General features: G+C 40.2%; 4 protein-coding genes and 1 pseudogene across 5 annotated transcripts in view; all 5 read left to right on the top strand.

Annotated features, from left to right (window-relative positions):
* The first annotated feature begins 305 nt into the window (after positions 1 to 305).
* On the top strand, positions 306 to 4,016 carry LOC311343013 (arrestin domain-containing protein 3-like). Its single transcript, XM_084467864.1, has 6 exons — positions 306 to 656; positions 757 to 823; positions 938 to 1,079; positions 1,200 to 1,302; positions 1,403 to 1,665; positions 2,152 to 4,016. Exons 1-6 carry the CDS (start codon positions 401 to 403, stop codon positions 2,290 to 2,292), a joined length of 972 nt encoding a protein of 323 aa, XP_084323990.1. The 5' UTR covers positions 306 to 400; the 3' UTR covers positions 2,293 to 4,016.
* A 435-nt stretch (positions 4,017 to 4,451) lies between these two features.
* Positions 4,452 to 6,779, top strand: LOC311343788 (arrestin domain-containing protein 3-like; the record flags this gene model as incomplete). Its single annotated transcript, XM_084468751.1, has 6 exons — positions 4,452 to 4,713; positions 5,138 to 5,198; positions 5,388 to 5,532; positions 5,747 to 5,843; positions 5,990 to 6,246; positions 6,522 to 6,779. The coding sequence occupies 6 exons, from the start codon at positions 4,452 to 4,454 to the stop codon at positions 6,777 to 6,779; spliced, it is 1,080 nt and encodes a 359-aa protein (XP_084324877.1).
* Positions 6,780 to 8,700: 1,921 nt separating this feature from the next.
* Positions 8,701 to 11,257, top strand: LOC311343789 (arrestin domain-containing protein 3-like; the record flags this gene model as incomplete). Its single annotated transcript, XM_084468752.1, has 6 exons — positions 8,701 to 8,962; positions 9,505 to 9,565; positions 9,772 to 9,916; positions 10,157 to 10,253; positions 10,475 to 10,731; positions 11,009 to 11,257. 6 exons carry the CDS (start codon positions 8,701 to 8,703, stop codon positions 11,255 to 11,257), a joined length of 1,071 nt encoding a protein of 356 aa, XP_084324878.1.
* Positions 11,258 to 12,424: 1,167 nt separating this feature from the next.
* Positions 12,425 to 14,817, top strand: LOC311344019 (arrestin domain-containing protein 3-like; annotated as a pseudogene). The gene is made up of 7 exons: positions 12,425 to 12,683; positions 12,851 to 12,905; positions 12,986 to 13,133; positions 13,248 to 13,344; positions 13,967 to 14,223; positions 14,332 to 14,473; positions 14,812 to 14,817. The product of its transcript is annotated as an arrestin domain-containing protein 3-like (transcript).
* A 229-nt stretch (positions 14,818 to 15,046) lies between these two features.
* The window catches only part of LOC311343002 (arrestin domain-containing protein 3-like), a gene marked incomplete at both ends in the record, with an annotated part of 3,815 nt that continues 3,188 nt past the window's right edge, over positions 15,047 to 15,673 (top strand). The window contains 3 exons of the mRNA XM_084467853.1: positions 15,047 to 15,311; positions 15,403 to 15,463; positions 15,586 to 15,673. The exon at positions 15,586 to 15,673 is cut by the window's right edge and continues 84 nt beyond it. Coding sequence (XP_084323979.1) covers positions 15,047 to 15,311; positions 15,403 to 15,463; positions 15,586 to 15,673 — 414 coding nt within the window. The remainder of the gene's footprint in view (positions 15,312 to 15,402; positions 15,464 to 15,585) is intronic.

Here is a 15,673-nt window from a genome sequence, read left to right as displayed (position 1 = left end):
TACATTTGTGTAACTGTGTGACCTGCACTGCACACAGCTGGGCAAAATAGTGCCGTTTTATTCAATGTTTAAGTCGGCTTATGTACTATTTTAATAGGACGCACTTATCACTGTTGGATTGAGTTCGTTTCCTTCTGTTGGTGGTAGACTAGCCGAGCCGAGAGCCTGCCCCGTGCCATAACCAATCGGAGGAGAGCCCTTCTAACCAATCAGAGGCGAAAAAGGCGGTACGTGCCCCCTACCATCCTACGAAAAAAAGATTCGCCTCGCCTCCCGTAGATCCAACGCCCAACACCAAACTGACTTCATGGGGTTTGTTGTTGGGTTGGTGAGTCATGTTCTTGTTCTTCGGGGAAGCTTCAATTTGTTCGGGGAATATTAACGCCACATTAACGCGACCATGTTCGGACAAACCATCAAGAATTTCAACATCAATTTCCACAGGCAGGATACGAGGACCGTTTATCTAAGCGGAGACTTGATGACAGGAACGATTTCCTTCGAACTTACCAAAGAATGCGTGATCAATTCTATCATGTTGACGCTGAAAGGCAAAGTGAAAGTTTCCTGGAGAACGGGATCGAAGAAAAAAAGAGTAGTATCTGCAAAAGTTGTATATTTCGACTTCAAAAATGTTATCATGATGAACCGCGAAGGTAAAACAACTCAAAATACCGAGGACAGGATTACAGAATTAAACGATTTGATGTGAATCCGTATACAATGTTTTTTTAACTTCCCTTTATGCCACTGTAGCTGCCGTTCAGTCCAAACTCCCACCTGGACCGCATGTTTACCCGTTTTCATGTCAATTTCCACAAGGGTGTGTATGACGTTTTCTCAAGTGATTTGTAGGCCTATGATCTTTGTTGACATATTGTTGTATTCTGTTTTGGTTTGTAACCCGTCATTGTCTTTTTTTTTTATTTCCACCAAGGGACTTCCCGTCTTCATTCAAGGGGCCTCATGGTCAGATAGCTTACACTTTGATAGTGGGTTTCTACAGGCCATGGCACCTCGCTAAAGAGTTTGAAACCGAGGTCAACTTTGTAAACCGTTATCTAAGCAACATGCATATGGTAAAGTAAAAAGGCAGACTGCAACAATAGGGCCTGCACTTATACTCCAATGAAACATCTTTTGTTTGCCTGTGCATTCAGATTGAGACTCATTCTCCCCTCTCCATATTGCTCTCGTAGGCACCTCTTTCCGGCTCCCACAGTATGACAGTGTGGAGTCTGTGTTGTGTCCCTAGTCGCATTACAATGAATGTTCGTCTTGAGAGGGCAGCTTTTCTCCCCGGTAAGGAGATCCAGCAAATGTTGTTTCTGCCTTGTGGCACAAGATACAACACGGCAGCTTCATACTTTTTGTTTTTTAACTGCTTTTGTTCTGAATGCAGGGGAAGACATCAAAATCATGTGTGAGTTCAGCAACTTTTCATCTCAAACAGCCACCACCAAGGCACGCCTTCTTCAGAAACAGATGTACTACTCTCTTAACCGTTACCAACACCGGATGCTTGAGAAACCTCTGGCCCGGCACACCGGCCTTGTGGGTCCCCACAGCCCTGTGGCTCACAGGGAGCTCACAATCACTATACCTTCAACCGCACCTTTTACAATCTTAAACTGTGCCATCTTGGAAGTCAGTTACGTAATTGAGGTAAGTGAAATAATGGTTGCATGTAATGCATGTTTTATAAAAGAGTAGGAAAAAACGTCTTGTGACGAGAGGGTCCATTCCAACCTCAGTCATATTCTGAGTATGCAGATCCAGCAGGGCCTGGTGGAATGCAGTGTATTTAAAGAGGGTAACTAATAACCAAGCAGCTGTCCTCCGTGCTGTTTGTTAGATTTGAGGCAAAACTTCCGGTGTGTTTCTGACAAGATGCTGTTTAAAATGCAGCTTGCTGAGGAGCAGAGTTGTACGCCAACAAATGCGTAGCTTATCCTGTGAAGATTTGATGTGCGTTTGATGGATTTTGGGAAAGATGTCAACTGTGAACAAGTAAAAGAGTGAACATAGTTTGGAATGCGAGGGCTGTAGTTATAGGTGTGGTTTCCACAACGGTTAAATGGCCTGCATTGGCGATTATGTTGATTTGCATAGTCTTTGCTGACTGTTTTCTGCAATTCTGTTACTTCCTAGGTGCGCTTTTGTGTCAAGTACTCCCCTGACCTCACAGTGCTGTGTCCTATTGTCATCGGTGAAGTTCCGCAGGACTATTTAGCTCCACCACCACCACATGTGGCTCCCGAGCCCTCCGATACTCCTCCACTCTCACTCTAACCGTACCACCCTCCAAACTAAAAACATTCGGTGACAGAGCCTTCTCCAGGGCAGCCCCCCCCCGACTATGGAACTCTCTTCCCCAACCTGTCCGCGACCCTCCCTCACTTCCCACATTCAAATCCAGTCTAAATACCTACCTCTTTTCCCAAGCCTACGACCTCCCCTACCCATAACCGCCTTCATCCCTGCCCTCTCCCCTTGACCCTCCCCATCCACACTCTCCTCTCTACTCTCCTCACCCACCAGCCCCCCCCCATTTGCTCTTCAATCCATCCTTGCCACCTTTTCACTGCACTGTACCTGTTTTGTCTTTTGTCTGTACCTGCTCTACTCATCTCACACTCCACCATTGTTTCTGTTCTCTGTTGCGCTGTCTTCCCTCGTCCCCCCTGACTGTCGTCACCCTTTTCGTGTTTTTTATCTTGTTTTCCACAATGTAAGCGTCTCTGGGTCACTGAAAAGCGCTATATCAATTTCATGAATTATTATTATTAATATTATGTGTGAGTATGTTAGAAACGCATCTGTTGTGGACATTTTATATATATATATATATATATATATATATATAATTTTTACTTAAGTACTGGTTAGCATTTGCCAATTTGTTAATGGACTGGATAGACTAGCCTGAATGTCTTGACAAATGTTTTCGGTGTCACCCAATTACAGATGACAATTTTAATTTGTTATTTGTTGCAATGTGAGTGTTACAATTTAATGTGTCCTTCCTTTTGTTACTGAAGTAGTACTGAATGTAGTTTCAAAGTTTCATGTTTTTTTAAGCACTCTAACACTACAACTCTGGTAGATTTCCCTGAGGTTAGCAATTACCTTTACTTCTCTACTTTGCCATAACTCTGCCTCTTTGAATGTCAAAATGTGTCAAGGCCAAATGGTTGTGCAGGTGTGTAGGAATCAAGATTTATATAAACTAGCCTAAACTATTTGCATCCCTATAATGTTGATGGGTAACAGATTCGACATGATGTGCTAGGTTTTCTGAGCTCTGAGCTTCCAATATATTTCAGAGGGGACAGTAAATTATAGCATGAGTGACGACCTGAGTTTTATCCGGCAAGTGAAGTTATGATGCCACCTGTTTTTGTTATTCCTGTATCCGGACAACATAGTGGAAATTCTTCAATACAGCCTTATTAGGATGCTTTTTGTAAAGTGTCTTCCGAGTGCATTCTAGCTATTTCTTGAATACAACTTGACAAATTCTATAATTTGCTTTATGTTCAGTGATAAAGCCATAGTACATATTTATTGTTGTTCATTGTGGCTTTTTCACCAGGTATTTGCCAAATATTTTTTTTCTGGTTTATTCCCTGTTTCGAACCATTGTAATACCAACATTTCTGTGTAGTCTGTCTTCTTTTTATTGTGACAGTGTGCAACCATATATGTGTATATATATTGAATATATAAAGTAAATGTCTATATGTATTAACGTCTGTTAAACTTCTTTGGTTTGGACTTGAAAATAGTTTGGTTATACTGAAGCTATAAACATGTCTATATTACCATTGGGATTTGTTAATAGTTTTTATTCCAACATCTGGTAATTACAATCTATTATTTCAAATATAATGGAAGAAGATTAAGTCAATAAGTCTTCATCTAGTATATCATATTTAAAATATTATATAATATATTATATAATATTTCTGGGTCCAAAAAACAAGTTATATTTGCATGCTCTTTTATGCACCTCCTTATTTTCATTTAAAGAACATGTCTTTTTCAATAAAAAAATTTGAATGTATACATCAAAAACCTGTTTATTTTAAAAGTTATGAATTGTGATTTTGAAAATATTAATAGTTCAGGATAGAGTAGAATAATACTTAACAACCGCCATCAATAAACATTCAATAACGTGCTACAGTACCAGACCAGGGAATGAGGCTGAAAATAACTTTTTTTTTTTTAAACTAAAACTAGTTTCATTTACACAAACATTTTTGGGTGTAGCGCAGTCTCAAGTGCACCTGAGGTTCAATGGTCAGCATGGGATTAATAAATAACGAAAGGGGGTAGTGGTCGGGGCACACCTTACTAGACATTGTATAAGTTAGCTCCTTGCTCGACAGTTCAGACGTACAGAACACTCACTCCTTCACTTCTCAATTAGGCCTAGTTGCTAGACCATGGAAGACACTGTGAAGGCTTTCTCTGTGTCTTACAATCGCATTAACAATGAAGACACCTTTACTGAAGGAGATTTCATCTCAGGGAACATCAAATTAGAACTTTCCAAAGATTGTAAGATCAATTCACTCTATGTGCAGATCAAGGGAAAGGCCAAGGTCTTATGGACAGAAACCCATGGCAAAACGTCAACAGTTTACTCTAGCAAAGAGAAGTTCTTTAGTATCAAGCAATCCGTCATTCAGGAGTTTGTAGGACAGGGTAAGTGTGCTGTTTACAACATGAAGCTCATTCATATGTGCATTATGTATATATACACTGCTGTAATCAGAATCTCTCAACTTTTTATTATCAGCTTCTTGCGGTTGTACCAAAATAAAGTTAAAGTTAGACATAAAAGTCACATCTTATTATGACAGCAAGGATTTTTCATACTTAGATACTTTCAAAATCGAGCCTAATCTGGCTGGTTTACCCTTATTGCCTACCCTGGTTTTAATTGTCACTGTTGCACCCTGAGTATATTCTCCTATTTAAATAGGGATGAAGCATTACATTTCCCTCAAATATACCTTTGTCTTTTGGATAAATTATCATTCAATAATTGTATGTACACTGAAACTTTCTGTTTCAATACACTGCACAATTACTTGCCTCAATTAAGCTAATAATGTTTTCGTTATAGAAAGCCAAACTGTTGGCCGAGGGTGCTATGCCTACCCATTCAACTTCCAGATTCCTTCAAAGTATGATATATTCATTTCTATCGTCATCTCTATCTGCTATCAATCTGTTTTAGAGTAGATAACCTTATGACATTTTGGATGTTTTGTTTCACCCAAACTTTCTTTATGAAAAAAACAAATGCATAGTAAATAATGTGTCACAATGCAGCTTATTCATTTTATTTAATCTTTTCAAAAAATGTATTTCAGAGATCTTCCATCATCTTTCATAAGCCCCACTGGGAAAATCCGGTACAGGGTGAAGGCCTATCTGAGTAGGTCTATGAGACGAGATAGCAAAGCTAATGCTCCCTTCACCGTTATTTCCAAAGCCAGCTGTAGTCCAGAAATGATGGTAATGATCCGGCTTCTAGCCTTTCTAATATATTTGACTAACTAAGCAAATTATTAAGTCTTAATTGTTTTTTTTGTTGGGATATTTTGGTAAATGGCGAGTAGGAGCCTCATCTTCAAAGTAGTAATACAGCCTAAACTATCAGTTATGTAGAAGGAACCCCAGGTGTTTTAGGTCTATATTAGACATTTTAATTATTTTTCTGTACTTTCAGATTCCACAGCATAGTATCAAAGACCAGAAACTAAGACTCTTCAACTCAGGAAAAGTGACAATGGATGTTCACATTGATAAAATGGCCTTCTGTCAAGGTAAAGGTCCTTCTGTTTTCACAGTCAAATATGTCTTCAATATCCAATACTTGTAATATGAATCTATATTTTGTTACCAACGATGAATTAATGAATGCAGTAATTTATTAATTCATTCATTCATTAGCCAATTATCTGCCTTGCAGGTGAGGCCATGCAAGTCACAGCCTACATTCAGAACAGTTCATCCCGGGACATTAGGCCCAAGTACTGCTTGTATATAAAGACCAGCTTTTTTGCAAATGGGAGAAAAAAAATGCAGACCAAAGACCTAGTGAAGGAGGTGGGGGAGCCCATCCCCCCCTCCGCCGGCCAGAATGTGGTCAGGGTCATCACCGCCCCCGCCACCACCGAAGTGTCCATCTTGAACTGTTCCATCATTAAACATGAGTACAGACTCAAGGTGTGTATCTTGATGTTGCCAACAAACATCTTTGTCTGGTTTCCCCTCATAAACCGATCACTATCACTATCGTCCGCCAAAGTCCTGCACCGAGGATACAGCGGGGAAGCACCCTCTGTGAAGCTGATTTGTACTGCTTTGTTTACACGCCATGCAAACAGTGGTGTGAGGTAGTATGTTTTGTCAGAGTATCTGAGTTCTTATATTGGCTTTATATTATGTTGGATGCCAGCCCTTGGTTCTTGCTTTGTAACCATGCATGTTTTACCCGTTAGGTCTATCTGGACGTGAAGTACCAACACGACCCGGAGGTCAAGTTCCCCATCGTCATCCTGCCCGCCCCAGCGTCTCCTGCCCTGGGTCAGCCTCCTGCCGATGGGGCCTATGGAGGCTATGGAGGCTATGGAGGCTATGGAGGCTATGGCTTTGAGGCGTTCAGGAACCCGTCACCAACGTCAGCAGCCTTAGAACCCTCTGCCCCACCTCCTCCTGCCTCCTACGGGGCATACAGCCTGTATCCCCCCTTGTCTTGAACTTAACAAGGAAAAAAATCAACAACAACCAGTATCTGACATTGATTTGAATAGGTTGAACACGTATCCAACACGTATCTTTGTTAATTACATTTCGGGCATTAATAGCTATGCTTCGAATGTTAATCCCTTTGATATTCATGGTCAATTGGCTCCAGTAATTTGGTGTTTATCTAGCCTCCGTGGCCACTGAGTGCACTTGTCAAATGATTAATTCCCCTGTTTATACACCTGTTAATATGAAATGTTCATAAAACCCTTCAACAAATGAATGCACACATTTATACACCCAATTATACAAACTCTCATACACCCATTCATATGTCCATTATACATGTTCATTCACCCATTTATACATCCATTCAGTCACCTGTTCACACACACACATTCATTGAATTATTCATACAAATGTGTGAACAGTACGTTCAGTCATACACATGCTCATACAGCCGTACACATCGATGGTGGTATCAACCATACAAGGCAACAACCAGCTTGCTATATGAGCAGATAAGGCAGCCTGCCTTGTTTCACTGAGAAGGAACCAGCAACCCTCCAGTTGCCATATCAACCTATCTACCTCATGGGATACTGTTTGGATCATATGAACCAAAATCAAAAGAAAATCTGAAAGTCATCTGCATAATGTCAATTTGATTCCTGCAATGTATTACTGGATTGACACATTTAGGATGAAATAAACTAGGAGAGAAACGATCAAGATGAAGTGTCAAAATGTCAATTTATTCGATATATATATATATTTTTTAGTAAATAATACTACCATTAGGAGCCTGTTACGTATGACCTGAGAGTATTCCAAACAACACATTGCTTCTTCACAATTAAAGGCTTTACGTGCAATGAGATCACCCTGGTATGGTAAAATACAATCTAAGGAGACAACCATGCTGGAATCCAATCCAAAAAGTAAAACGGTACGATTATTTAAGACTTTGCTGTAACGTAGTATGCCAGATGTTTTTTATTTTATTCATTAAAATAATCATCACCAAATAAAGCCAGTACTATAGAGCTGTGGTTATTGTAAATTCAGCAAACAGCTTTATCTAAATTACTCCTGGTTTCTCAATTTCTGAATGGGTGGACATGCCAAACATTAGCCACATATCCATACCTACCATACCTTATTCTAGCACTCTACAACACATCTGGATGACATCGTTTGGATAGTTGTTTCATGACGTAGACGGAAAAAGATTCTAGAAGAGCATCCCGTGTCCTCAAGCGTAGCCGCCTCTATCAGGTGTGGAAGGCAATTAGGCCAAAGATGATCACGAGGCTTCCTGGAGGTCATGTCAACGTCATTGTTGCAAAGTGCAAACCATGTTGAGCCCTGGGAAAAATATTACTCAATGACTAGTGATGACCGGTCAGGTTATTTTGGAAGTCTGTAAATGAATAATATTAGCCAATCAGATTGCTCAAAAAATACATAAATTTGTTAGCCAATCAGATGGCTCGAAAAATCATGTCAAAACCAGGATCATCATAACAGGCTCATCAGGACTATCAAGATGAAGTCAATAAGTCTTCATCTAGTATATCATATTTATAATATGATATAATAATATTTCTGGGTCCAAAAAACTAGTGCTATTTGCATGCTTTTATGCACTCCTGACACCTTATTTAAATTCAATTTTTTTAACTAAAACCTTTTTTCATTTACACAAACGTGTAAACACAAACATAAACGTGTAAACATGTGAACGTGGTTGTAGCGCAGTCTGAAGTGCACCTGAGGGTCAATAGTCAGCAAGGGATTAATAAATAATGAAAAGGGGGGAGTGTCGGGACACACCTTACAAGACATTATATATATGAGCCCCTTGCTCGACAGTTCAGACGTACAGAACACTCACTCCTTCACTTCTCAATTAGGCCTAGTTGCGAGACCATGGAAGACACTGTGAAGGCTTTCTCTGTGTCTTACAATCGCATTAACAATGAAGCCACCTTTACTGGAGGAGATTTCATCTCAGGGAACATCAAATTAGAACTTTCCAAAGATTGTAAGATCAATTCACTCTATGTGCAGATCAAGGGGAAGGCCAAGGTCTTATGGACAGAACACTATGGCAAAACAGTAGTAGTTTACTCTAGCAAAGAGAAGTTCTTTAGTATCAAGCAATCCGTCATTCAGGAGTTCAAAGGACAGGGTAAGTGTGCTGTTTACAACATGAAGCTCATTCATATGTGCATTATGTATATATACACTGCTGTAATCAGAATCTCTCAACTTTTTATTATCAGCTTCTTGCGGTTGTACCAAAATAAAGTTAAAGTTAGACATATAATTCACATCTTATTGTGACAGCAACAAGACATCGTAATATAATGACAATTAAATCGACATTCATATATTATAATTGTTGTCACACGCCTGTAATTGCACATGACCTGAGTCCTCCACAAGGCTAGGCGATCCTAAAGCTAGTGAGCTAGTCATGTTTTTCGGGGGGGGCTTTGGAATGAGGCCGGAAAGGAGGGTCAGGATTTTTCAGTTAGATACTTTCAAAATCTAGCCTAATCTGGCTGGTTTATTCTAATTGCCTAACCTGGATTTAATTGTGCACATTTCCCTCAAATATACCTTTGTCTTTTGGATAAATTATCATTCAATAATTGTATGCACACACTTTCTTTTTCAATACACTGCACAATTTTTGCCACAATTAACCTATTAATGTTTTCGTTATAGAAAGCCAAACTGTTGGCCGAGGGTGCTATGACTACCCATTCAACTTCCAGATTCCTTCAGAGTATGTTCGATTTTTTTTTTTTTGTTACATTTATTTCTATCATGATTTCTATCTGCTATCAATTTGTTTTAGAGTATATAACTTTAGGCTATTTTGGAGGTTTTGTTTCACCCAAACTTTCTCTATGAAAAAACAAATGCATAGTAAAAAATGTTTCACAATTCATCTTATTTATTTTATTTAAACTTTTCCATAATGAATTTCAGAGATCTTCCACCGTCCTTCATAAGCTCCTCTGGGAAAATCCGGTACAGGGTGAAGGCCTATCTGAGTAGGTCTATGAGACGAGATAGCAAAGCTAATGCTCCCTTCACCGTTATTTCCAAAGCCAGCTGTAGTCCAGAAATGATGGTAATGATCCGGCTTCTAGCCTTTCTAACATATTTGACTAACTAAACTAAAGTCTTATTTCTATACATTGTAAATTGTTTTGTTGGGATATTTTGGTAAGTGGCGAGTAGGAGCCTGATCTTCAAAGTAGTAATACAGCCTAATTTTTTTTTAACGTAAAATGTCTATCAGTTATGTAGAAGGAACCCCAGGTGTTTTAGGTCTATGTTCCAAATTTAAATTGTGTTTCTGTTCTTTCAGATTCCACAGCATAGTATCAAAGACCAGAAACTAAGACTCTTCAACTCAGGAAAAGTGACCATGGATGTTCACATTGATAAAATGGCCTTCTGTCAAGGTAAAGGTCCCTCTGTTTTCACATTCAAATGTTTCTTCAGTTGAATACTCAGTTACAATATAATGAATACAACAAACCTCCTGAGAAAAAAACGTCTCCCCTCTTGGATAATCTATATTTTGTTACCAAAGATGAATTAATGAATGCAGCATTTATTCATTCATTCATTCATTCATTCATTAGCCAATTGTCAGCCTTATTTTCTGTCATCTGCCTTGCAGGTGAGGCCATGCAAGTCACAGCCTACATTCAGAACAGTTCATCCCGGGACATTAGGCCCAAGTACTGCTTGTATATAAAGACCAGCTTTTTTGCAAAGGGGAAGAGAAAAGTAAAGACCAAAGACCTAGTGAAGGAGGTGGGGGAGCCGATCCCCCCCTCCGCCGGCCAGAATGTGGTCAGGGTCATCACCGCCCCCGCCACCACCGAAGTGTCCATCTTGAACTGTTCCATCATTAAACATGAGTACAGACTCAAGGTGTGTATCTTGATGTTGTCAACAAAGATATCTTTATCTGGTTTCCCCTCATAAACCGATCACTATCACTATCGTCCGCCAAAGTCCTGCACCGAGGATACAGCGGGGAAGCACCCTCTGTGAAGCTGATTTGTACTGCTTTGTTTACACGCCATGCAAACAGTGGTGTGAGGTAGTATGTTTTGTCAGAGTATCTGAGTTCTTATATTGGCTTTATATTATGTTGGATGCCAGCCCTTGGTTCTTGCTTTGTAACCATGCATGTTTTACCCGTTAGGTCTATCTGGACGTGAAGTACCAACACGACCCGGAGGTCAAGTTCCCCATCGTCATCCTGCCCGCCCCAGTGTCTCCTGCCCTGGGTCAGCCTCCTGCCGATGGGGCCTATGGAGGCTATGGAGGCTATGGAGGCTATGGCTTTGAGGCGTTCGGGAACCCGTCACCAACGTCAGCAGCCTTAGAACCCTCTGCCCCACCTCCTCCTGCCTCCTACGGGGCATACAGCCTGTATCCCCCCTTGTCTTGAACTTAACAAGGAAAAAAAACACAAAAAACAGTATCCGACATCGAGTCGATTTTAAATGTTGGTAACTAAATGGATATCATGTCATATTCTGGTACATTTTAGGCAATCAGTATTTCCGACATGTATCTTTGTTAATTACATTCAGTTCACACACGCACATTCATTTAATTATTCATACACATTTTTCTTACACATTTAAGATGAAATAAATTAAGATCAAGGTGATCAACGATCAAGATGAAGCGTCAAAATGTCAATTTATTTGATTATTATATATATTTTTATAAATAATATTAGAATATTCCAAACACATTGCTTCTTCACAATTAAAGGCTTTATGTGCAATGAGATCACCCTGGTATGGTAAAATACAGTCTAAGGAGAACAACCATGCTGGAATCCAATCCAAAAAGTAAAACGGTACGATTATTGGAGACTATGTTACTTTTCTGTAACATAGTATGCCAAATAAAGCCAGTTCTATAGAACTTTGGTTATTGTAAATACAGCAAACAGCTATGTCTAAATAACTCCTAGTTTCCCAATTTCTGAATGGGTGGACATGCCAAACATTAGCCACATATCCATACCTACCATACTTTATTCTAGCACGCTACAACACATCTGGATGACATCGTTTGGATTGTTGTTTCATGACGTAGACGGAAAAAGAGTCTAGAAGAGCATCCCGTGTCCTCAAGCGTAGCCGCCTCTATCAGGTGTGGAAGGCAATTAGGCCAAAGATGATCACGAGGCTTCCTGGACGTCATTTCAACGTCATTGTTGCAAAGTGAAAACCATGTTGAGCCCCGGAAAAAATATAGCTGTCGATGATAACTGGTGATGACTACCTTACCAGTCAGGTTAATTTGGAAGTCTGTAAAGATTGCACTCTTTTTTTTTTTTGCCAATCAGGTCGCTCAAAAAACAAAACAATGTTAGCCAAACAGATGGCTCGAAAAATCACGTCTCTGCATCTAAAACCCAAGAGTGTCAGGTTGCAGCTCAAAACCAGCTAAACAGGATCATCACGATTATCACATGTTCAGGATCACCCAACCAGAATGTTTCTTCCGTGTTTATATCAAGAAGCATTCCATGCTTTGTTCACAATCTATTTGAATCAACTCTCTCTTGGGTCTGTTCGTCTATCTACGTCTCCTGAAAATGACTATTGAACATTTTTCTATTGAGTATGACGCCAACAACTCTCAAAACACATTTACCAACGGGGATACCATAACTGGGCGCATAATCCTGCAGGTTTCAAAGAAAACGCGCATTCAGTCTTTGATTTTTAGAGCTAAGGGGAAAGCTAATGTTTGCTGGCATGAACAGTACGGTCAGCATGTTCATGTTGTGATAACTTCTGATGAGAAATACTATGACATCGAGCGTTCCATCTTCACAAAGGCGGGAAGAGACGGTAAAGTATTGGTCCCTCTTGATGAAGCAGACTACGGCTAATGTTAATGTTATTTATTCATGCTTTTGTCTGAGAATATGTCTGGATGGTACATTTTAACTTCCTTTTTAAATTGCTATGTTTATGACCATTGTAACATTTAAGGCGTTGTATTTTCTAATGCTCAGAAGTCCTCGGCCCGGGAAGACATTCCTTTCCGTTCTCCTTCAATATACCGGACAGGTAAATGTGTGGGCCTGTACATGAGGATGACATGTGTACCAAATGTCTTGATTTAATGAAGAAATAACGATGTGTCATAGGGACATGCCATCCACTTTCAAAGCTTTCGAAGGCAAAGTGGTCTACCAGCTGAGGGCTCAACTGAAACAGCCAATGAGTTTATCAAAGAAGACCAGAGCCAAGTTCACCTTTGTGTCGAAAGCAGACATGACGATTCCAATGCTTATGGTAATATCCATTGGTGCCCATTCTCTGACAATAGAATATTAATAATAATTATTCTAAGGGTTAAAAACTATTTTGTTGGGATTTGGAGTTTTTTTTTTTTTTTTTAACATTTAGGAACCTCAGTATGGTTGTAAGGATAAATCAGTCACATTCTTTGCCTCTGGAAACATCTCGTTGAACATTTCCATACAGAAGATGGGATATCAGCAAGGTATTTCTTTATTCTTAATTTTATTGGCATCATTCCCTTTAGTCGGCAGGATTCTATAATGTGAAGTATAGAATCAATGTGACTCTGCTGAAGCGAGGATATGACCTGTTGAGCTTATACACGTTTCCCCCTACCATAGTTTATCCCTGAGTTGCTTCTACTACGACGGAATTGTTGAGGTCGGGGGGGAGGGGGGGGGGATTTTCACGGGCGGATTTGATTCCTACCTGTTCCACTGTTGTGAGCTTGTGCTCACTACTAACCTGTTGTAAACACTGAGTCCGACTGCTGAAGTGTACTGACTCACCTGTTGCTCTGTTGTCGTGCGGTAGACGAGGGGCGTTCAAGGACCGTCGGAAAGTTGAATTTTTTTTATTTTATTTTATTTTTTACCAAAAAATTATATTCGGGGCTAATTAAATAATATCCGGGGCTTTAGCCCCGAATAAAACAGCCTAGTGACGCCACTGCTACTGGGTTATGCTGGGTTATGCTGCTATACATCCTCATGTATATAGACACTAAGTGCACTCACAACAATTGTTTGAGGAACACACAAGTAGCCTATATGACCCCAACTGTCGTGTGATCAATCATACAACGTGTTTGCCCTCCCCTTAAGGTGAGCGGCTGAATGTGACGGCGGAGATCAGCAACTGTTCCACTCGCGTGGTGAAGCCAAAGTTCGTCCTGTACGAAAAGAAGAGCTTCTTGGCCCAGGGCCGCAGGAGAGTGCACACGCACGACATCGTGAAAGAGAAGGGTGAGAAGGTGGGCTCGTCCCGCACACAGACCGTCGCCAAGACGATCCGCATCCCCCCGGAGCTGCCTCCCTCCATCCTCAACTGCTCCATCATTAAGCTGGAGTACAGGCTGAAGGTAACGCGTGCACTTCACCACATGTATTCATTATAGGATTCGTTCCGAACAAGAAAGAATCGACAACGGTTTAAAATTAATATCAGACGTTTTCTTTCCTATTTCAAGGTGTTTCTCGATGTGACTCTGACTAAAAATCCTGAAATCAAACTGCCGATTATTATTCTTCCCTCCGTTGGTTCTGGTAGGCCTACTACTAAAGGATCAGGGGGTACTGGAGAAAAGCGCCTCGGCATACTTGATGGATACTGTGTTTCTGAATGTGTCTAGAGATCAAATCAATGCAGTTGACTTCTTGTATAATATTAGCAAAATATTTTGTTAGTATTGTACTTTAGTCATGTTATTGTTGCGTTAGAAACAAAATATTTTACACTGCAGAGTAAACCAAGATGACATACTAAATAAATATATTTTTTAATTGTTTAACAATGTCTTTTATTTTTGTATAATATAATTACATATTTGAATTGGGGGGGTGGGTGGGTGGGAGTGGGGGGCGGGGGGGGGAACTGTGCTGCTGGGCACTGCAATGTCTTGGATTACCAAAGTGAAAACGGACTCCTGCAACCTTGATCACATGATCAGGTGTGACAGAGATACCTGCAGGCTGAAGGTTGGCTGAAAAGATCTGTTCCAGTCATGCCACTTTTATCAGTAGCCTCTGCCGGCTTGTTTCTCTTTCGTCGGAATGCAAAGGATGGACTACTAAACGTACTTCCAATGAATTGCCAGGTTTTATTTAGAGATCCCTGCCTCTCACTCCTTACTCTTTGAATATTTTGACAATTTGACATTTTCGACATTTTTAAAATATAATACAATGACTATAAAACATCTACGTGTGGAATATGACCAGAACAACGGGGCAACAACGGGAGCGTTCTCTCCAGGGGATATCCTCTGTGGAAGAGTCGTGGTGGCGGCCGACAAGGACACCAAGGTGCAACGTTTAACTGTCAAAGCCAAAGGAAAAGTGGAGGTGAAGTGGCCCGAGCAGCAGGGGAACGGTCCTCTAGCGGTCATCAGTGACAAGAAGAGATACTTTTATTTTGAAAAGATCCTTCTTCAGGACAAAAAAGCAGATGGTTTGTATTTCAGTGAAGGTTTTTTTTGGTGTTGTTTGATACAGAGTACACATAAACATAATATAATACCGCATGTCTTTTTTTAATAAAGGTTCTGTTATCATCGTACAAGGCCAAAATTCCTTTTCATTCAGCTTTGATATTCCAAATAGGTGAGTGTGTTACCCAGCTTGGATTTTCTAACACACCTTCATTCTAATACCACATAAACACTCCCCTTAAGACCACTTAACATGTCCAATGTTGTACTTGTTCTTCCATTCTTTCCCTACAGAGATATGCCTTCGTCTTATGAGGGGAAATGGGGGAGCATTACATATAGTCTGCATACAAAACTGACCCAGACAGCTTGGCAAGTATAC

The sequence above is a fragment of the Micromesistius poutassou genome (genome assembly GCF_964030765.1).
Source record: "Micromesistius poutassou genome assembly, chromosome: 5".
NCBI lineage: Eukaryota > Metazoa > Chordata > Actinopteri > Gadiformes > Gadidae > Micromesistius > Micromesistius poutassou.
This window is presented reverse-complemented; position numbering and strand designations above follow the sequence as displayed.

What these genes read in the sequence shown, in the direction of transcription:
- LOC311343013 (XM_084467864.1), top strand. Translation starts at nt 401, where the DNA reads ATGTTCGGACAAACCATCAAGAATTTCAACATCAATTTCCACAGGCAG. An exon ending in ATCTAAGCAACATGCATATG is followed by an intron (nt 1,080 to 1,199) that starts GTAAAGTAAAAA and finishes TTGCTCTCGTAG; the next exon opens with GCACCTCTTTCCGGCTCCCA. An exon ending in GAGGGCAGCTTTTCTCCCCG is followed by an intron (nt 1,303 to 1,402) that starts GTAAGGAGATCC and finishes TTCTGAATGCAG; the next exon opens with GGGAAGACATCAAAATCATG.